The 23,454-nt window shown below is 40.2% G+C and overlaps 1 protein-coding gene and 1 non-coding gene across 3 annotated transcripts; both read left to right on the top strand.

The window, feature by feature from the left end:
- Positions 1–466: 466 nt before the first annotated feature.
- On the top strand, positions 467–11,995 carry SYT4 (synaptotagmin 4). Of its 2 annotated transcripts, none has more exons than XM_038744158.1 (4): positions 467–727; positions 3,594–4,408; positions 6,430–6,547; positions 9,259–11,995. In XM_038744158.1, the coding sequence occupies exons 1-4, from the start codon at positions 694–696 to the stop codon at positions 9,564–9,566; spliced, it is 1,275 nt and encodes a 424-aa protein (XP_038600086.1). In that variant the 5' UTR covers positions 467–693; the 3' UTR covers positions 9,567–11,995. The 2 variants fall into 2 exon arrangements, with proteins under 2 accessions (XP_038600086.1, XP_038600085.1); XM_038744157.1 differs by having other exon boundaries at positions 6,427–6,547.
- Positions 11,996–23,086: 11,091 nt separating this feature from the next.
- LOC119926419 lies at positions 23,087–23,197 on the top strand. The gene has a single exon (XR_005450296.1). It is a non-coding gene; the product is annotated as a U6 spliceosomal RNA (small nuclear RNA).
- Positions 23,198–23,454: the final 257 nt, after the last annotated feature.

Below are 23,454 nucleotides of genomic sequence, written 5' to 3'. Positions count from 1 at the left end.
CTATAATGTATCACATTTTCCCGTCCTCCGCCCTCCCAGAATAGCTCAAGACAGGAAACGTGTGCCTGCATTTTGAAATGGGTCATGGTGTTCCTTAAGTTTTTCCGTCTCTCCCTCTTCCCCTCACTCCAGTCGTCGCATCACCTCGCCCTTTGACGTCTGCCCCCGCCTGTCCTCCTGACAGTCAGATGTCACAGGACAGACGTACCCCCTTTGAGTTTAGGGTCTCCCGTGGCCGCCTGCGGGGCCCACAAGAGGAGAAAGGGGGTCACCAAATAACTGAGGACAGCCCGCTGAATCCTCGGGAAGGAGAGGAGTGGGAGGCTGGGGGAGAGAGGGAGGAGGAGAGTGGATCCCGGGAGAGGGGGAGGAGGGGGAATGGGGGGAGTGCTGAGTTCAGCCCTGTAGCGTCAGGATTGCGTCAATTTGGGTTTCAACCACGTCTCCAGTCTCAGAGCCGAGCTACTCAGATGAGCCAAAACAGGAAAGGGGGTGGTACATCACGGTTCCAGGAAGGGCTCAACTCTCCCGTCCCTCCCTTCCCCACCACCCATCGCTTCCCACTTTTGGAATTCCCCATCGCGCGGTGTCTAGCCAACCTCCTTTCCTTGGGGGCCAGGGATCCAACCTGCCCCTCTCCACGCAGCCGGGAGATTCTCCTTTCAACACCTCGGACAGCGCACACAAGCCAACATGGCTCCGATCACAGCGAGCCGGGAGGAATTAGGTAAGGAACTTCGGGATGTCAGGATGCAACTTATCCTCTCTCCTACTCAATTAAAATATGTCCTTGGCCATTGGATCCCTCCCCCACCGACGGATAAGTAGTGATCTGGGGGCATCTCTAGGAGAGGAGAGGAGGGGGGGATGCTAAGAATCCGGTCTAACCCCTGGTGATCCTGGAGAACCACATTTTACTAGGATGATTTTACCCCCAGAAGTTTCCCAGCATGTAAATGGCAGAGTGGATAAAGAGGGGCTGGACGTTTCTAAGTCGGTAGCCTTTTGCTTCCCCTGGGAGACGTCTAGTGCCAAGCAGGGCAGCATAAAAGATTAGATTGCTGAAGTCCGGGGGGATTTTCGGAAAGGTATTTCATTCCAGAAATGAAAAGAAAAAGAGCAAAATTTCACCTCGATTTCTACCTGCTGGTTTTGTTTTCGTTGCTCGGAAAGATATTCCAGGGGCAAGCAGAAGACGTACACTCCGGAGTCTTTCCTTATTGCGTACGCTTCTCTGTTGCAGTCGATGTGCAGTATTCGCTATTGAAATGCAGTTAAAAAAAAAAAAAAAGAAGAGGAAAAGTTTCCTCTTTTATCAGAAATATAGATAATGACTGAATACGCTTAATGTTTTTTTTTTTACAGTATTGCAACCCTAAGATTCAGACGTTCACATGATCGTGAGGGTGGGAGGGTGGGGCAAAAAGAGTGAAACAGGATTGTAGGATTTATTCACTGGAAGAATTGTCTTTGCACTCAGTTGCTCAGATCTGTTTTCTTTTTCTAGATTTTCAATTGCCATGCCCTTTGGTGTTGAAATCTTAACACTGGGTCATTTGTACAGTATCAACTGAAAATTGATTGTAACCAGGTTCTTTTTCATTTCCTCTTTTCAACACTTCTACTTTGACTGGTAACATGTTCATCTCTGATTCCTAATTTAAGAATGCTGAATAATTCATAGGCTTCATTCAATGTCAATGTTATTTCTGTGATCATCAATGATGGCACCACACACATTTGGTTTTCTCTGTGACAAGTCAAATATAGAAATTCTTTTTTACCCCTGAAATAACCAGGTAATGGGTGGAAATAGGTTTTTCTCCCTTGATTTATCTGGAAAATTGCCTATTTTTTCCTTTTAATTTATAAGAATCGACCTGGCTCAGAGTCAACCCAGACGTGTTTGTCTCTTGCTGAGATGTGACAGGGATTTGAATAGAAAGGAGCAATTGAAGACTAACACAAAGTTTTGGGGGGATATCCTCAGCTCCTGCTCCTCATCCTCTTTCATGGAGTCTGATAGATTTTCGTGGTTGGGAATTCACAGATCTATTTCCCATCCCTTCATGATTCAGCTTTTTTTGTGTTCCCTTACATCACAGTTTTCCCTTGTTGGACACTTTGATTTACACGTGTCATTTCTAAATCAATTCATTTTCATTGAGTTTGGATTGGTAATTATGATGAATTCCAGAAAATACTTATGGATGAGGAGAAGTTAAGAATAGAGGAGTGACAAAAGATTCTCCATACAAGAAATTTGTAAACAGGCATCAACACTTTCACCATCTGAGCTTTCTACTTTATTATAGATGTTAAAAAAGGTGAAATACCAACTGCAAATCACATTCAGAAATAGCTGTACTTCTGTGCTGTGCTGTTCCTCACCGCAATAGATTCACTTATCCAGTGGATGCAGTTGAACTAATGCTGATTCTTCACTCATGGAGACTGTTGCTAATGATTGTTGGAGAAATATGCTTACATATGGAACATGAATACCCTTATGCATAAGCAATGTCATCTAAAATCAGTAATGTAGGAACCTCTTCGTATGCTTTATAAGAATGTGAATTTAATCCTGATTACTATATTGCTGTGTTGAGGTTTACAAGGGGGGAAATCACTAATGGTAAATTGACTTCTCAATTAGTACTCTTTTCTCATAGGCTGAAGAAAAGTTATTTACTCTACCTCCACTCTGCTCTTTGTCATTAGTAACAAGTCACACATTTTCCCAATTTGTACTTTAAATCTGACTTTAAATTTGATCATTTTAGTGTGGGATCCCAATTCATCTCGATTTTTGTATGATACCAATTAATTCATTATTGCCTATTTTGGGTTTTTTTTTTTAAATAAATTGCCCTGAGACTTGATCCAGAAATCTGTATAGAAGGTTTGCATCATTTGTAGAGCAATTGTCAGTAGTGTTCTACATTTTGTAAATAATTCCATATGCTGCCCAAGTTTGAGCTTTACATGTTCGCTGCTTGGTTTCGCTGCTTGGCTCCTATAGTTTATGACTTGTAGAAAAATTCATTCATTCATTTAATTGTATTTCTTGAGTGCTTACTGTGTGCAGAGCACTGTACTAAGCGCTTGGAAATGATATCACAAGGAGAATCCCAATATGAACAGAACATAGATATTGAATTCCAATAGGCTATGAGTCCTCTGTAAGGAATAACTCATTTATTTCTATGTAAAAACAAGGAGAGCAGCAGAGGGAATCTTTTGCTGCTGGTTTTGCAGTATATGACCTGGGAAAATAAAGACAGACTGGTTTGATGTTTAAAAGTGTCTGCTTTTTAGTTCCCCATCCAGTTTCCCTGAGTCATTTTTTTTATGGGAACTTACTAAAATGAGGGAGTTTGTATCATTCTGTATTTCTTATGGGGTGTCACAGAGGAGATCGGTTTATACTGAGAGGTGGCATGAAATAAATACATAACTCTTCTCCTGAGCAGCCTGAGAGTAATTCAATCACCCAACCTACAGCTATTGCTATCTCTCTTCTGCAGTTTAAATCACTTTGCATCGCGAGCTTTACTGTTTTAATGGACGTTATTGATCATTTGATTTTTCAGATGAAATTCCGACAGTGGTTGGGATCTTCAGTGCATTTGGTTTGGTCTTCACAGTGTCCCTGTTTGCTTGGATCTGCTGTCAGAGAAAATCTTCCAAATCCAACAAGACTCCCCCTTATAAATTTGTACATGTACTAAAGGGAGTTGACATTTATCCAGAAAATCTAAACAGCAAGAAGAAGTTTGGCGCAGATGACAAAAATGAAGCAAACAGTAAATCAGCACTGCCAAAGAACTCACTGCATCTTGACTTGGAGAAGAGAGACCTGAATGGTAATTTCCCTAAAACAAATGCCAAAGTTGTGAGCCCCTCAGATCTTGAGAACTTGACTCCAAAGCACTTTTCTGAATCAGAGAAAGATTCCATTTCCCTTGATAGCTTAAAATCCAACACCTCGTTGTCTTTGGAGGAGAAACAAGAGAAACTAGGGACTCTCTTCCTATCATTAGAATACAACTTTGAGAAGAAGGCATTTGTGGTGAACATCAAAGAGGCCCGGGGCCTGCCGGCTATGGATGAACAATCAATGACCTCTGACCCTTATATCAAAATGACTATCCTGCCTGAGAAGAAACATAAAGTGAAAACCAGAGTTCTGAGAAAAACCTTGGATCCAGCTTTTGATGAGACCTTCACTTTCTATGGAATCCCCTATAGCCAGATCCAAGACTTAGTACTTCACTTCATGATCTTGAGTTTTGACAGGTTTTCGAGAGATGATGTCATTGGAGAAGTCCTTATTCCCCTCTCAGGAATTGAATTGTCTGATGGAAAAATGCTAATGAACAGGGAAATCATCAAAAGAAACGTTAGGGTAATTGATTTTAAGTATTTTGAAAGTACTAGCAATCAGGCTTGATTTATTATTATGTTATTAGGAGCTAATTCACTATAACTGAAGGTTTCACTTCCAAATTGTCTAAGATTGTATGGTAATAAAGTACTTAATTTTTTTTAATTAGCACCAGTAACTTTTCTTTTTGTTAAAGCACTGTAGAAATATATTTAGATGAATATTAGTCTACCACGATGCTTTTTTTAGCATAATGTTACACATAGTTACAGTCTGAAATATTTTACAAAGTTGTCTAAAGACTCCTTTGTTCAGCTCTAGTATTAGGATAAACACTGCAAATGAACAATAATGAAGGAAGGGCACTTATGACAATTCAAATTTATAAAAGATGTTCTGATACAAACTAATTGAATTTCAGCAATCACTTCCTCCTGAGGCATTGATGTTTGTATTGACTTTTAAGAGAATTACATTTGAAAGAGCAAGCTGCACATTCTACTGAACTAATATCTTTTCCAAATATGCATATCAACAGTGTCATTATTTAGCGATTATTGTTCCAGGCTGGATCACAACCAACAAAAGTACCTATCATCTATAATGGATGAACTGGAAGTTAGTTGCTTTGCCTTCAGAGTCTTTATTTTGGGGCTACTATGTCATTATTTAAAGTGTAAGTGGTATACCTTGAGCCAAGATGAACTTTACTTCCATAGTTCAGCAATCAAATAACCATTGAGAGAGTACAGGCTGCTGCAGCAGCTCCATAATAAATCGAGTTTATAGGATAGCTTATTGTGTACCTTTGTTTTCACAGAAAGGGTACACGACAGTGAGTGCAAGGACTAGGATTTAATAGGCCACACCCATAAAGTATTGCCTCTGTTCTTGATACTCTGACTGCTGTTAGAAGTGTCGGGCAGAATCCTGGGCTCCCAATTTGTTGTTATAACAATTTCATAGATGAGGGAACCCGGCTAAGAAAGGATGAATAAGTCAAATAGAATGGCCTGCAAAATGTAATATTTTATAGTCTCTTCATTTGAGGTTTGTATGTCAATCTTTTTCATTGTGTAATCAATCAATCAATCGTATTTATTGAGCACTTACTGTGTGCAGAGCACTGTACTAAGCGCTTGGGAAGTACAAGTTGGCAACACATAGAGACAGTCCCTACCCAACAGTGGGTAATAAAGGGCAAGCCTTCTCATTCTATTTGTTTATGTAAGTTTTATTTGGTTAATCATTTAATGTGCCTTTATTCCTGAAATGTGTATAGCAGGACTAGAAACAGTGATCCAGCTTTTCCCCTATGCCTGAATCTCTTTCTCTATAGCACAATTTGGTTTTTAGGGAAGTGCTTTAACTCTTCCAGGCTATTGACAAGCCTATTAGGCATATTGTCTTCTAGCTGCCATACAGAATCCATAAACTTCTTATGCCGACCGCCTAGGGTATTCTTTGGGAAGGAGAACAGGACAAATTATGCTTTCATTCTGACTCCATCCATGCACTCCCAGGGGGTACGGAGAAAGTTACTTCGCCATGCTTGGTCAAAGTTCCACTGAAAATTGGGGAAGGATAATATTTTCAATTGTCTTTCAGGGATACATGGTGAGGTTGGAGTAGTTGACTTTTAACGCAGTGGCTTTAAATGAATCGCACACTAGGTTTCATATATGTCCATTTTTTGCCTGCTAGTATTGGGTGTGGTCAGTTAAGGGTTTGGACAGTACAGCAATAACAGATGTGGCCACTAGATGGCAGGCATCAATTTTGGGAAATGCTTTTTATGCGAGTGCGACACAATACCTGAAGATAACCACCATCGTTGTTAGATGATGTTCCAATTAAGATATTAAGTTAGGTCATTGATAATATCTAATTAGAATATGAGCATAGTTACCATCAACAACCCAACACAAAGCTAAATAAAATAAATGAACTAAATTGAGATCGATATAAGTTTAAGCTGCACAATTGAAAAATTAATCCCCATAGCGTTTTTATAAGTAACACCTCTTCATTGTTTTTAGAAGTCCTCAGGACGTGGAGAACTGCTCATCTCTCTTTGCTACCAGTCCACAACCAACACACTCACTGTGGTTGTTTTAAAAGCGCGTCACCTGCCTAAAGCTGATGTTTCAGGATTATCAGGTAAACTTGTTTCTGAACTCTGGTTTGTTGTTATTATTCAAATGGTGAAAACATACACACACACAGACACACACACACACAAACACGTACACACAAATCTAATAAAATGATTGAATCAGAAGAGTTGAAAGCAACTGAAAGAGGCTCCTTGGTGTTCAAAGGTCCAGGCAGGTGAATAATTAATCCATCCCTGTACTGATGGTAATCTAGTCTACGCTTTCAGATCTACAGGAGTGGAGACTCCAGTGCCCTCTGTAGTTCGTTCCAGTGTTTTTAACAACTTTACAGTCAATAATTTATTCCCTATGTCTAATCTGCTTTCATTTAATATCTCTTCCTCTCATTTAAACATTGTTAACATATTGGCTATCCAATCAGGACCTTTCCCTTAAAAGCCCTACATTTATTTCAACACTTACCTAATGAAGTCTTATCCTTTTCTTCTCCAGAATCCCAGACCCCATTGACTCCATCCACATAGGAACCATTCTCCATCCTTGGTCATTTCTAACTAAATGGCCCATGGATTCTTGCTCCTCAATTTTCTCAGTGACCAAATGGTAGAACTTCTCTTTTCATCCTCTTTGTGGTTCTGCTCCAAATAGCTGCCCCATTTGGAGTCTCCTAGCCCCACTGCTATCAAATGGAGTAATTCCCAGGGGAACAGGGCCTGATCAATGAAAGGTATTTACTGAGTACTTACTATGTGCAGAGCATTGCATTAAGTGCTTGGTAGAGTACAATACAATAGAATTAGCAGACATGTTCTCTGCCCATACTGAGCTTACTGTCTAGAGGATGAGACAGCAGACATCAATATGAATAAGTAATTTATAATATATAATTCAAAGATATGTACAGTTGTGTACATAAATGCTGTGGGGCTAGGAGTGGAGTGAATATCAAATGTCTGAAGGTCACAGATCGAAGTGCATAGATGATGCAGATGCGAGAGTGAGCTGGGGAAAAGAAGGCTTTACTGGGGAAGGCCTCTTGGAGAAGATGTGACCTTGGTAATGTTTTTAAAGTGGAGAAAATCATGCTTTGGCATACATGGAAGGAAAAGGAGTCCAGGCTAAGGGACGATGTGGGAAAGGGTTCAGTGGCAAGATAGATAAGATGGGGCACAGTGAGTAAGCTGCTACTAGAGGATTGGAGTGTGCAGGCTGGACTGTAGTTGGAGATTAGTGAAGTGAGATAGGATGGCAGAAGGTAATTGAATACTTCAAAGCCATTGGTAAAGAGGTTTTTTTTTTTTTTGTTGCAGGGGGGTGGGCAGCTACTGGAGGTTCTTGAAGAGTAGGGAGGCATGGACTAAACATTTTTGTGGATAAATGATCCAGGCTGAGGGGTAGGTATTTAGAATTCTAAGGTCCCCAAGAGAGCTCAAATGAGGAAGCATCCCTGGGATTGAGGAAAGGCAAAGAACCTTACAAGGTGGAGGAAGTGAGCTGATGGAACACTCTCAAATAGAAAGACTCCACACCCACAGCAATAAACTGTTCCCTGGATCTTTCAAATCTGCTCCTGTTTCAAATACACTGGCCTAGAACTTGCTGCCCATTGCTTCAAATCGAGCAATCGGGGGTAAGGTCTATTGCTACAACTTGAACACTGCATTAAGGTAATCATGCAATTTCAAGGTAAGTCACTGTCAGTTTTTATTCAGCCTTATGTTACAGGTAATGCTTGTAGCATATTCCTGCTACTTTAAACATCCACTAATCAATGGAGATTGTCAATTTTCAACAGTAGAGTAAGGGCCTTTGTTATGACTAATTACTAATGTTTGGGAAGGGTGTTTTCTTGTCTCGTTTATTTGTGCTAAATATAACCAGGGAGTTGCCCTCGTCCCAAATACATCTTTAATCCTTAATCAGGTTGAACATAGACCTTGTCCCACATGAGGCACATAGTCTAAGTAGGAGGGAGGATGAGTATTGAACCCCCATTTTACAAATGAGGTAACTGAGGTCCAGAGAAGTTAAGTGACTTGCCCAAGGTTATTCAGCAGACAAGTGGTGGAGCCAGGCTTAGAAGACAGGTCCTCTGATTCCCGGGTCTGTGCTCTTTACACTCAGCCATTCTACTTCCCAAGATGCTCAGGCAGAGCCACCCCAGATCTCAAATCACTGGGAAGGAACTGATGAGTTTATGGATAGTTGTTTTCTGATTCACTCTCCTTGTGACATAGGCTGTACTTTTTTATAATTGTTGGTTCTTTGGAATGCACTGATGACTTAGAATCTAGAATACTTGTTATACCCTTAAGTAGACAGTGAGTCAATTTTATTTATTGAGTGATTACTGTGTGTAGAGGACTGTACTAAGTTCTTGGGAGAGTACAATACAGCAAAATGGGTCAGTGGTACATTTCCCCAGGGCCTAGCAATAACAGGTACTCCCATGCTCTCAGGAAGACCCCTTGAGTATCATTTTCTCCCTGGTCTTACTTAAATCAGGGTATCCACCCAGAATAAAGTGATCCCAAAGATGTCTAGGTACACCATGTCCTGGACAATCAGCCCATCAAAGTCCTAAATTGGTGCTAACTCTCTTCCAGACAAAGGTCCCGTCAGTGGGATATTGTTGAATTCCTGTGGTCTTGCGATATGCTTCAGATCACTGACTTTGAAACACACTCCTTTAGTAGCTGGCCAATGGGAGGGCATTGGAACTTAGTTTTAAAGTATTTTTACTTGTTATTTCAGATCCTTATGTCAAAGTGAACCTGTACCATGCCAAAAAGAGAATCTCCAAGAAGAAGACACATGTGAAGAAATGCACCCCTAATGCAGTGTTCAATGAATTGTTTGTCTTTGATATCCCATGTGAGGGTCTTGAAGATATCAGTGTTGAGTTTCTGGTCTTGGATTCTGATAGGGGGTCGAGGAATGAGGTCATCGGTCGGTTAATCTTGGGAGCTTCAGCTGAAGGAACAGGTGGAGAGCACTGGAAGGAAATTTGTGAATATCCTAGGAGACAAATCGCCAAGTGGCATATGCTTTGTGATGGTTAGTGGCCTAGAAGAGAGTCGGAACTTAATGCTTTGTCCATAGGCAATGAGCAATTTTCTTTTTTTGCAATTTGTAATTACAGGCTTGTAACAGCAAGTCATCCTTTTGTTAAGACTGGATGGAATTATCAGACCAGAAGTAACTCTAAATTTGAATCAACATTTTCCCTCTTAAAATAGAGAATTCTGGTGCAATTTCATAATAAATATCAATTCTACTGAAATATGAATAACCATAAGACAGTAGAGAGCTATAAATTAAAATCAGAATGGTCTGGGTTTTTTTATAAATTCATCATTGCTTCACTGTGGTTCTAATGACCTTAAGAGATGTTCTGTGTGGCAAGGTAGATCACACTGGAGGTTAATATTGCTACTGGTTACTGTTATTTCAGAAATGTTCTCTTATGAAAATTCAATCATTTTTCTCAAGATAGGGTAAATAGATTTTGATGAACCCAAAGACTTTGAAAAAGTGTTTTACCAGCTTGATCTATCCATTGCATCATGCTCAGAGGATCATTCTCTTTGTGAAACGTTACATTAGTCATTTTTTTATTTTTGTGTGTGTGGGGGGGGATGAACTCTAGATAATTGAATTCAGCTGAGTAAAAAATAATTTCATAAAACAAATGAACAACTAAAAATTCAATTTTACCAAGAAGCCAATGCTATTCCCCCTCCAAAATTACAGCATCACAAAGATGTTTATTTGATATCACAAAGAATTCTCAAACAGAATTATTGACACTGCACCATTTCTAACCCTTGGTATTGCTTAAGAGAGTCTTTTGTTTACATTGTTGACTAAGTTAGTGGATTAGAATGCAGCATTGCGCAGACCCACATTCGGTTAGCAACACTGTTTAGAAATATTCATAAATGTACATTAAATGCATAGATGACACACTTAACTAGTTCTTCATTCATGGCATCTTCACAAGTGTCAGTGATATCTAATGGAAGGAGGGTAAAACAGATGTCAGTTTCTGTTTGCGGAATAACATGACTAGACAAAGGGATTGCCATTACAGTGCCAGACAGAAGTGAAAGTGTTACCTAAAGCCAATTAATAAATGTTAAACGGAGTGACATAAAGAGAAATGAACAGGTCTAACAAAGTGTATTAATGCTTATACAATATACTTTTTTAGGCTGTCAAACTAACACATATCTACGTAGAGAGCTTCCTAGCCTTCCAACTTCAATCTGTGATGCAGAGCTGTCTGGAAAACTGTTATAAGGCTCTGGCCTATATCAATTTTAAATGGCAGGGGTTGCGCAGGATATTGTAAAAATGTTTTAGGACTTGGACACAATTTTGCTCTGCAGTAACTGTATTTAGGGTTTGATAAAGGGAGAAGTAAAGTGTGAAACTCCTGTGCGTTTGGAATATGAAATATGCAAGTAAGAAATAAATGCCACTGAAAGAATTGCATTTTGAGTCTTTCAGATTTTGTGTCCGTACTTTACCAGTTTTTGAGAATGTGTTTGATATCACGGTGTTTATAAAATTCTATGAAAATGCATTTTCAAAACAACTTCTACATGCTTTTTATGAGTGCTCAGTGTAAAGAAATGTGGTCCCTTCTCTATGTATAAAAGGACTGAAATCTACTTTTTTGTTTGTTTTAGACTGATTTTGTTTGATTGTATTTCCCTTCCAATGTCTCCTCTCCACAACAAATGTATATCAGAGTGTCATGTTCAGTACAGCATCCCTGAAAACAGCATCAAATGAGATGTGATTCATGATTTCTTCTTTTGGAAAGTCAAATGGCTTTTTCTTTATTTTCATTTATTTTTTTAGGATTTGGGGCTGTGACTACTTTTTTTCGGTCAGTCTTTAATAATGTGTTAAGAAGATTGAAGATGGTTTTAAGTATCCCAGCCAACCTCAAGGTTGATATTACTCTAGCTAATGGACGGTTGTTGGAATTTAAAAAAAAGGTGAAAATAATTACTTTTTATTATACTGGGAATTTGTAAATAGGAGGATTTTTTTTAATTTAAGACTTTGTCAAGTGTGAAAAGTTGAGTGAAAAATAACTTACAGCCCATTCTAAAAAAAGAAAAGGAATAAAAAAAGAAATCCAACTAGGTAGGGATACATGAGATCCTGTCTTCCTAGGATAACTTTTACTGTTTTATAAAGTGTTCAAATCAATGTGTATATCTTGAATTCTGTTGAGGAAACTGCACTGTAAAATAATTGTTTGTCTCAGTAGCTTACCAGAACACCCTATTTGGGAGGTATCCATGTTTGAAGAACTGTTGTAACTAAATAACTGATTTGTTATGATGTTGTAACTACATAGAAGTTAACTGGAAGGAAACACGGTGTATGAGGTTTTTGTAAGTTTTCTGTACCAGCTCTGTATGTTGTGCCATGTATGTAAGACAAGAATAAACTGCTGCTTTCATTCATCTCATTCCAATGCAAACTTCCTTGTAAAGGGTGTTTGAATACTGAGTCTTCATTTTGGGGCTATGATGTGCTCTGAGAAATCCTTTGAAATGAATCTCTTGATTTATTTCCCAAGGTCAACCCTTCTAAACAACTATGATATATTTTATTGGATAAAATTTTGATTTGTCTAGTAAGCCAATAATGAATAGTTTTTCTTTCGTTGTTCTCATATTTCTTCTTATTTCACTTCTTTTCCTCTTTTATTAATTTTATTTAGTATCATGAAACTCAGTTGGGAATATACCAGCAGCTCTGGAAATGAAAGTCTTTGTTTCCACAAGACATTCAAGAACCACACCCCTTTGGTGGGTTGGAGGACAAAGAGTAATGTGAACTTCTGGGCTTTTTTTTAATGGTATTTGTAAAGTGCTCACTATGAGCCAGGCATTTGCTAAGCACTGGGGGTAGATACAAGATAATTGTGTTGGACACAGTTCCTGTCCCACTCACTCAATCCCCATTTTAGAGAAGAGGTAACTGAGGCACAGAGAAAGAAGTTGAGACTTGCCCAAGGTCACACAGCAGACAAGTAGTTAATTGGCTTTCACCTTTGATGTGGCTTCTTTAAAAGATCATAACAGTGGATACACATAAGCTGCCTCGCCAAGGCAAAGTGAAGTGTGGTGTTTTATAATGTGTGAAAATATGCTCAAACACAGTGCTTCTACTTGGACACAAAGATATTGTCTCAGATCCCCAGTATGACTGTTAGAACCAAAAGCCACTGGAGGATTTCCCTGTCTAAAAAGGCCTTTGGTTATTATCTGAAGAAAGTGAACTCTCTTGTGCAGCATTGACACCCCTGTCCCTTATCTTTATGTGGCACTGCAGAAAATAGTAATCGTAATTGCTAATCATCATTCTCCACATATTCACTTTCCATTCCATGTAGAGAGATAAGAAGTTGATATATAGAATAACTATGCAGGGAACAACTATGTTAATACAGCAAAGGAAGTAGTATCTAGTTAGCAGAAATTCCTGGGCAGGTTTTGCGATCAACATCCATTCTGCCTAAGAAGCGAGGTGGAGACTGGCCTGTAGAAGGTTAGATAGGGGGAGTGGAGGTGAGAAGATAGGGAATCCAACTGGGTTTGCTAGAAGGAAGGGTTAAGGGGATCAGTGAGATCATGGAAACCAGGGTCCTGCAGATACAAGGGTGTAGAATGTTGATGGAACTAGATTTCCGGCCCTCCTAGATCCTCTTCTCCAAGCTACTCCAAGCCCTCTCCCTTCAGCTTTTTCTTTCCTCTCACACTTCAGCAATGATATACATTGCCACAGATTTGCCCAAGCCTTTCTGGGGCTCTCCTCCCTGCATCTGCTAACAGTAGCCATGTGGGAAGTCCCACACTCTATCTGATCAATCACAGGGTAGCAGTGTTTTAAATATGTTCTTAATTTTTATTTTTGTTGGCACTCTAAAGCACAATCCTCTTAGTTCCAATGCCAATCTCAGAAATATTAAAAGATACAATGTCTCTGCTGCTTGTACTTCCCAAGCGCTTAGTACAGTGCTCTGCACACAGTAAGTGCTCAATAAATACGATTGAATGAATGAATGAGTGCTGTGATTGTTCAGTGATGAACTTCCACTTAATGATGCCACTGATCTGAATGCCATGACTTCCTTTCAAAATGAGAAGACACTGCTTTGGTTAGGCAAAGCAAGACTTAAAGACAGACTGTGCTGTTATGTTTATGTTAATGTTTATATTGTTATCCCTCTACCCCTCTAAACAGTAAACTCATTGTGGACAGGAAAAGCATCTACCAACTCTTGTACTCTCCCAGGTACTTAGTATAGTGCTCCACATGCAGTAAGTGCTTATTATGCACCATTAGTAGTGGTGATGATGATGGGAGCCTCCCTAATTTTCAACTTTCTCATCATCTCTTTTTTAAGAAGGTGTCTCTGTTTCCATAGTTTGAAACAAGAAGGAAGAGGACTTAGGGGGTTGAAAAGAGACCAAAAAATGATTAAATGGTTGGGAGATAAAACCTCTGATTAAAAATTAAGGGATTTCGATAGCTTGATGATGAAAAGAAGGCTAAGGAGGCAAATTAACAATCATCTTAAAAAAGAGAGTTATTGAAGTATCTTGTCTCAATCTAGTTCTATTAGAATATGCATCTAGGCATATTTAGCCTGCAGTAAGTGGGCTTTGTTAAACATTTTTCCCCTATGGTAGTTGGTAAACATTCATATGGATTGCCAGAAATGTTTGTGAAATTTTCTTTCAAAAAGAAGCAGCACAGCCTAGTGGAATGCTGCTGCCCGGATTATCTTTGTCCAGAAACGCTCTGGGCATATCACTCCCCTCCTCAAAAATCTCCAGTGGCTACCAATCAATCTGCGCATCAGGCAGAAACTCCTCACCCTGGGCTTCAAGGCTCTCCATCACCTCGCCCCCTCCTACCTCACCTCCCTTCTCTCCTTCTACTGCCCAGCCCGCAACCTCCGCTCCTCCACCGCTAATCTCCTCACTGTACCTCGTTCTCGCCTGTCCCGCCGTCGACCCCCGGCCCACGTCATCCCCCGGGCCTGGAATGCCCTCCCTCTGCCCCTCCGCCAAGCTAGCTCTCTCCCTCCCTTCAAGGCCCTGCTGAGAGCTCACCTCCTCCAGGAGGCCTTCCCAGACTGAGCCCCTTCCTTCCTCTCCCCCTCGTCCCCCTCTCCATCCCCCCATCTTACCTCCTTCCCTTCCCCACAGCACCTGTATATATGTATATATGGTTGTACATATTTATTACTCTATTTATTTATTTATTTATCTTACTTGCACATTTCTATCCTATTTATTTTATTTTGTTGGTATGTTTGGTTCTGTTCTCTGTCTCCCCCTTTTAGACTGTGAGCCCACTGTTGGGTAGGGACTGTCTCTATGTGTTGCCAATTTGTACTTCCAAAGCGCTTAGTACAGTGCTCTGCACATAGTAAGCGCTCAATAAATACGATTGATTGATTGAATGAGCACCAGCCTTGGAGTCTGAGGCCCTGGTTCCTAATCCCAGATCTGCCATTTACCTGCTGTGTGACCTCAGAGAAGTCACTTAACTTTTCTGTGCTTCAGTTCCCTCATCTGTAAAATGGGATTTAATTCCTGTTCTTGTTCTTACTTTATTCTGTGAGCCCCATGTGGGACCTGATTATCTTGTATCAACCCCAGTGTTTAAAAGAGTGCTTGGAATATAGTGAGTACTTAACAAGTACCACAATTATTATTATTCTTTTCTAGAAGTCTTTTAAAACAGGATATATATTTGTCTCCTTGTGGAAGGGCAGGTTTAATCTGGTTGCAAATATGCCTAAAGCTTTTGTATCAGGAGCATATGGCATCATAATAAATTTGGGTTTTGAGGAACAAATAGGGCATCATTTTCCATCACGACCAAAGATAGAATGTCAATCACTGTGTAATATTTTAGGGGTTGAATTTTCTAGATAATTCTCCCAACTCGACTCAATTTGGGTGAGGATGTACTAGCAATTATAATGGTATTTGTTAAGCACTTAGTACATGCCAAGCACTGTTCTAAGTGCTGGAGTAGATACAAGTTAATTAGATTGGACACAGTCCCTGTCCTACATGGGAATCACAGTCTATGTAGGAGAGAGGATGATTTAATCCCCATTTTAGCAAATGGGGTAACTGAGGCACAGAGAAGTTAAGTGACTTGCCCAAGGTCACATATCAGATATACGGCAGACCTAGATTAGAACCCAGAATCCTCTAACTCCCAGGACCGAGCTCTTTCACTAGGTCATGCTGCTTACCAGGATGTCATAGGATTGCCCGTCACTTTATGAGTGATTGTTTGTGAATGTCTAAGTACTCCAGAAAATTGGGTAGACCAAAAATGCCAAAAGGTCTACAACAAGTTTGGATATACTCATGGAAGAAAAGCTACAAATGGGTGTTATTGAAGGGCAAGTTAGGATGTACGGGGAGATGATAGGAATGATAGATGATGGCATTTTCACAGCTGTGAGGATTGATGTCTAGGAGGGTGCCATCAAATTATTCCTCCAAGCACCCTGTGGTCACTGTTGGAGCCAAAACGATGGGCTAGATGGGTCATTTAGACCAATCCAGTCATGGCATTGCTTATACTACTCTATGAATGAACAATACGGGGGTGGGATGCTGTATATTTATATTCTACTATATGCCTTTGTGACTTGAGAGACTAATTGTGTGGTGTGAGAGATTTTACATGCATTGTTGTTTGAAACTCTGTGAAAGTGTGGCATATGCATACGATAATAGGTATGTTTGAATTTGTGTTTGTGGGATACAGGTTTGTATGAGAAATTATGCTAATGTGTCATATTGATATGACTGAAAGAAAGGCAATGTAATTCATTCAATCATATTTATTGGGAACTTACTGTGTACAGAGTCCTGTGCTAAGTACTTGGGAGAGTACAGTACACAATAAACAGACACATTCCCTGCCCACAACCAGCTTACAGTGAGGACTGTAATGCTTCCTTGTCCCACTATCCTCAAAAAGCTTCTGTTCAAAATGAGCCTCTCCTATCTTGATTTCAATGCACCACCCACACATTTCACTCCCCGTTTCCAGATGAGTTGCAGCACTAAGTTTATTCAACTGTATCCTTGAAGTGTTTCACTGATTCTCCTTGCTTTTAGTTTCTCAAACCCAGCAGCTGTTTGAGAAACCATCTGTCATCCATTGTTCTCACAAGAGGCACTCAGAGCGATTGGTTCAGGTGAGCATTGTTTCAGTGCTAGGAAACTGACATTTGGAAGTAATTCTAGGCTTCATTACCTTCATCTAGAAGATAACTCATCTGGGGTACTGAGGGAATAATTGAAGGAGGTCCTTTGTGGTATCTGTGGGGAGTATGACTTTCACAGCCACTTGCACAGCATTGTAGTTCTGTAAGCCTTTAATTTTGTCTTGAGCTAAATGGCCCTCAGCCACTACTCTGTCCCAAAGGATGTGTTGGATTGCTAAATGTGATTCTACTTCCTTATCTATTTTTGCATCATTTGTCAGCATGCAGCAGTGTCTAGCCCAGTATAGACTTCTGGTTGGGTCTATGGATTCTTTGGTCAGGATGATACACTACCTAGATCTTCTTTAGATTTCTTGTCAATGGTTCCTGCTAATTGGGCTGGAAAACTGATAGGGGCAAGTGGGTGTGGTTAATACTTTGAAATTGTTTAACAGCCTTCCGGGGTAATCAAGCACTAGGGGCAATTTAGTTTGAGGCATAAGTGCAGATGTTTATTTCCATTTGGTGGATGTTTTCAATAAAGATAAATTTTTAATTTCTGTATTAATAATCCTTGTAAACTCTCTGAGGGAAGGAATCGTGTCTATTGGCTTTATTCCTTTGCATTCTCCCAAGCACTTAGTACAGTGTTCTGTCCACAGTAAGAGCTCCATAAATATTGTTGCTTGAGAGTTGATTTATTGTTTGATAATAGTAAATGCACAGTTTACTTGGAGTATTTTTTTCTGGACCTTGTTATTTAAAGAACCCATCCAGTTTTTGCTGGAAATTGGAACATCTGGACAACTTAAAGAGATTGCTTCTCTTCCATTTCTCTCTATGTAACTGAGAGTAGAGGGAGGGGAATACTAATTATAATTATGGTACATGTTATGGCCTTACTATGTGCCAAGCACTGTACTAGGCATGGAGGGAGATACAAGCTCATCAGGTTGGACACTGTCTCTGTCCCACATGGGGCAGTCTTAATCTCCATTTTACGGATGAGGTAACTGAGGCCCAGAGAATTTAACTGACTTGCCCAAGGTTGCACAGAAGACAAGTGGAGAAGGCAGGATTAGAACCCAGGTCCTCTAACTCCCATGTTTTATACACTAGGCCATAAGTATTAAAGTCCCCCTGCAGAATGCCCTGGATATATATACTACAATTTCCAGAATACTAAGGGCCATAAAACAATCATGTACCCCAATCAATCACTCAGTGGTATTTGTTGAATGCTTACTGTGTGTAGAGCACTATACTAAGCACTTGGGAGAGTACAATATAATAAAAATGATAATAGTGGTATTTAAGTGCTAACTATGTGCCAGACACCGTATTAAACTCTGGGGTGGGTACAAACTAATATGGTTGGACATAGTCCATTTCCCAGATGAGGGTCAGTTTCAATCCCCATTTTACAGATAAGGTAACTGAGGCACAGAGAAGTTAAATGACTTTCCCAAGGTCACACAGCAGACAAGTGACAGAACAGGGACTCAAAGCCAGGTCTTTTTGACAACGAAGTCTGTGCTATATCCACTAGGCAATGCTGTTTTTTTCTTCAACAGAGTTGGTTGCACACAGCGAGCTTACAGTCTAGAGGAGGAGACAGACATTTAGGTAAATAAATTACAGATATGTACCTAGGAGCTGTGGGGCCGAGGGAGGGGTGAAGAAAGGAAATCCAATGACAAGGGCAATTCAGATGGGAATGGAAGAAAATAAAATGAGAGATTAGTTAGGGAAGGTCTCTTGGAGGAGGTGTGCCTTCAATAAGGCATCTGTGTTTGAGCTAACCCAGATATGGATGTCCAAGCATTTCATGGAACAAGCTGCTGGGGGTTGGGTGTGATACACTTAACAGAACACTTTAGCAGCACCATCTCAGTTTGGGGATATTTGTAGTTTTTTTTCTGAAATTGCCAGCATCCTTCTTCAAAATCTTGATCTGCCCCAGCGATATACCAAAATGTCCAGTTCTACTATAATGAATGACAATAACAGACATGGACATTATTCTGAGCTCTCTTCCTCATTTTTGCTATTTGTAAACTGGAAATAATGATCTCACTTGGGCAGAATGTTGCAGAGAAAAATTATCTAATCTGCAAAGTGTATTAGAATTGAAAATCATTTAGGATCAATCAATCAATCAATCAATCAATCAATCGTATTTATTGAGCGCTTACTATGTGCAGAGCACTGTACTAAGCGCTTGGGAAGTACAAATTGGCATCACATAGAGACAGTCCCTACCCAACAGTGGGCTCACAGTCTAAAAGGGGGAGACAGAGAACAGAACCAAACATACCAACAAAATAAAATAAGTAGGATAGAAATGTACAAGTAAAATAAATAAATAGAGTAATAAATATGTACAACCATATATACATATATACAGGTGCTGTGGGGAAGGGAAGGAGGTAAGACGGGGGGATGGAGAGGGGGACGAGGGGGAGAGGAAAGAAGGGGCTCAGTCTGGGAAGGCCTCCTGGAGGAGGTGAGCTCTCAGCAGGGCCTTGAAGGGAGGAAGAGAGCTAGCTTGGCGGATGGGCAGAGGGAGGGCATTCCAGGCCCGGGGGATGACGTGGGCCGGGGGTCGATGGCGGGACAGGCGAGAGCGAGGTACAGTGAGGAGATCAGCGGTGGAGGAGCGGAGGGTGCGGGCTGGGCAGTAGAAGGAGAGAAGGGAGGTGAGGTAGGAGGGGGCGAGGTGATGGACAGCCTTGAAGCCCAGGGTGAGGAGTTTCTGCCTGATGCGCAGATTGATCGGTAGCCATTGGAGGTTTTTGAGGAGGGGAGTAATATGTCCAGAGCGTTTCTGGACAAAGATAATCTGGGCAGCAGCATGAAGTTATTAGAGCATAATAAAATAATTTTATTCAAAAAATTACCATCAAGACACTTAGTATACAGCATAAGCAATTAACCAGTGATAGTACTGAAGATAAATATACACATATCCTTCAAGAAGAAGGGAGAAAAGATAGCCAAAAACAATAATTTATTTCAAGAAATGCCTACTGAAACTACTGTTGTGTATTCACTACAGAGAAGAAACCTCTGTAAAACCACATTAACAGCAAAGCTTTTGTAGTACTCCTTCATGCTCATCATCACAGAATTTTTGAAATGGACATCCAGATACTATTTTCCTCAGACACAATAATCGACATAATCATGAGCTCTCTGAGACAAGCACCATTAATATTTGAATATTTTTCATAACAGAGTTTTGTTGTAAGGAAACTAAAAAGAAGGGTTTCACTAATATTGATAGAATCAATGGTATTTGTTGAGCACTAACTATATGTAGAACACTGTACTAACCACCTGGGAAAGTACTATACCAATAAGTATTGATTGCCCCCAGCATGGCTCAGTGGAAAGAGCACGGGCTTTGGAGTCAGAGGTCATGGGTTCAAATCCCAGCTCTGCCAATTGTCAGCTGTATGACTTTGGGCAAGTCACTTAACTTCTCTGTGCCTCAGTTACCTCATCTGTAAAATGGAGATTGACTGTGAGCTCCACGTGGGACAACCTGATCACCTTGTAACCTCCCCAGTGCTTAGAACAGTGCTTTGCACATAGTAAGCACTTAATAATGCCATTATTATTATTATGCTTCTTATGGGCTAGGATCATGTCTGCCAACTCTATTGTATTGAGCTCTTCTAGGTGCTTAGTAACAGTGGTTTGAACACAGTAAGCACTCAGTAAATTCCATTGAGTAATTATATTTCAATAATGCAATCTGAGATTAATCAAGGATGTTTATTGAACTTTTACTGTTTGCAGAGCCCTGTCTTAAGAAATGGAACCCTAAAAATTGGTAACATTCTCCTTATTCAGTATAATACCCGTATGAGTGTTTCAAAGTAGTAATATTGAGTGTGATCTTGAATACTTTTCTGCTCCTCCTCTGGAGCTAGGAGGTCTCCATAGAACTTGGATAAAATCTTACTTACTAGACTCCAGGGCTTCAAAGCTATGAGAGCTAACAAGCTTCTTTTGGATTACATTATTTTATCAGAATCTGTAGCACTCTTCGGTTCAGCCTAGTGATCTTCTTCCATTATGTAGCTTTTTGGCACTCCAAGTGGTTGACCAGGACTGTGAATTACACATTGATACTGGAACAGTGGAGAGATGAAGAGGTAAAATGACTGTGGGAACTCATGCAGCATGTCTGAAAAGGGCAGAAGGAGAATTCAAGTTAAATGGCCTTATCAAACCATAATCCAGTCATGTAGTGCCCACAGTAAAATGCCAGGAAGTTGTGAAATTGTGGCCAAGGATAACCTTGCCTAGAGAGGGGAAGAGCCTAAGCACTATTTCTTCCCAGTGGTAATGTTCTCCTATTCTTATTTTGTTAAATTATGTTTTTGGCTGAATTCAGTCTTTTTCTTCCCCTGTGTCTGTACTTCCCTCTCACAACTTTCTCTCCACCAGCTTTCATTAGTAAGCGATCTGTGGCTCAAAGACCTTGTCTTGATCCGGATCCTTGTATTTTTCCCTAGTGCTAAATGCAATGATTTTGAACTGCTAATATTTAATTAACTGTTATTACTTAACTGTTATTATTTATATCACTCAGCCACCTGGTCTTACTTTGTTTATATACATATGAATCAATAGCTCTGTATGGAAAAGACCAAATGAATCCAATTACACCCTCAATTCTTCAGAAACATGAGCTTTCACTATATATTTTAGCTAGAATATGACAGAATCAGGGAACATTCTTCTGACAATGTGAGCCTGTTTTGCATTCAGGGTGCCACAGTGTCAGAAGAAGCTTAATGCACTTTTATATGGCATTAGACACTGGGAGTTCTACAACATGCGGTTTTCTTAATGTGAGATGAGGTTAGAACACAACTCTGCATTATGAGAGACTGCCATTTTTGAGTGTCATCATGTATAGAACCTTGTTCAAGGTCTGATTTTGATATTTTACATTTGCCCAGAAGCAGAAGTGAATATCTAATAACGTTTTCCCTACATTCAGCGATCAGTCAATCAATTAATCCATCAATGGTGCTTATTGAGCATTTACTGCATTCAGAACACTGTACTAGGCTCTTGGGAGAGTACAGTACAACATCCTACAATGACTTTACAGTCTCAAGGGAGCTTATGGTTTAGAGGGGTACTGAGTAAAGCTAGACTTCCTTAAGATCAACGTCTCCCAGACTGAAAAGAACTGTGTAGCATTTTGAAGTCCATTGTAAGGTAGCTATTTCAGGACAGATGATTTGAGAAAATTGTGATAGCAGGAGGCAGAAGTGAAAAAAGCACCTGGAACTACAAATTGCAAGTATGCTAGCCCCCAAATTGGCAATAATTGTGTTCTTGTGGTGTATAAGAGAATGCCAGCTAGGAGAAGCATCATGGCCTAGTGGAAAGAGCCTCGGCCTCGGAGTCAGAGGACCTGGGTTCCAATCCCTGCTCCACCACTAGTCTGCTGTGTGACCTTGGACAAGTCATTTCACTTCTCTGTGCCTCAGTTCCCCCATCTCTAAAATGGGGATAAGACTGTGAGTCTCATGTGGGACAGGGCCTGTGTCCAACCCGATTATCTTGTACCTACCCCAGTACTTAGTATAGTGACTGGGACATAGTAAGTGCTTAACAAATACCACAATTATTATTATTATTAGTTAATCAATAGCATTTAATAAGTACCTACATTGTGCAGAGCACTGTCCTAAGAGCTTGGAGATGTACAACAGTATTAGATACTACTCTCCCTGCCCTCAGACTAATAGTAATAATTCACATATTAAGTGCTTACTACACTAAGCACTGTACTAAGTTCTGGGGTAGCTATAGTCAGGAGAGATGGGGCTCACAATCTAAGGGGGAGGAAGAACAGATATTGAGTCCTCATTTTACAGATGAGGAAACTAAGGCACAGAAATGTTAAGTGACTTTCTCAAGAGCAAAAAGCAGGGAAGTGATGGAGCTGGATTAGAGCCTAGGTCCTCTGACTCTCAGGCCCATGGTCTTTCCAGTAGGCCATGCTGTTTCTCTAATCAGTCATTAGCCAGAAACCAAACCCAGATTTCTCATGTAGGAGGCAGAAATTCTACCACTGAACTATCAGTGATCACATATTGAACCACAGAGATGCTACCAGGTCCTCTAGGAGCTTGACTGCTAAATATGCGGTATACTAAACTGGAAATTCTACATAAACGAGTAGGAATGATGGTAATCCAAATGATTCTCATTGGCCATCCTGAATATAGTCAGAGATAGAGGCTGACTGTACCCTCTACCGAGTCAGGTATCAACATGCTCACTTCGGCAGCACGTATAGCAAAATCAGAACAATACAGAGAAGATTAGCATGGCCCCTGTCCGTGCAAGGATGACATGCAAATTCTTGAAGCATTTCATATTTTTCCTGTTTCCTTCTTTGGATGTCTTGTCTCCCCCACTTCTAGACTGTGAACCCATTGTGAGCAGGTATTGTCTCTGTTGCTGAACTGTGCTTTCCAAGCACTTAGTGCAGTGCTCTGTAAAGCACTCAATAAATACGATTAAATGAACAAATAAATGAACCTGCATTTCTCAGCTTTGGCTAGCCAATATGAATTTAGGCAGTGATTAAAGTCAGCTGGTAGAGCCCAGTATATTATATGGGGAAAGCAATAAGTTGC

This window comes from Tachyglossus aculeatus, chromosome 3 (assembly GCF_015852505.1).
Source record: "Tachyglossus aculeatus isolate mTacAcu1 chromosome 3, mTacAcu1.pri, whole genome shotgun sequence".
Lineage (NCBI taxonomy): Eukaryota > Metazoa > Chordata > Mammalia > Monotremata > Tachyglossidae > Tachyglossus > Tachyglossus aculeatus.
This window is presented reverse-complemented; position numbering and strand designations above follow the sequence as displayed.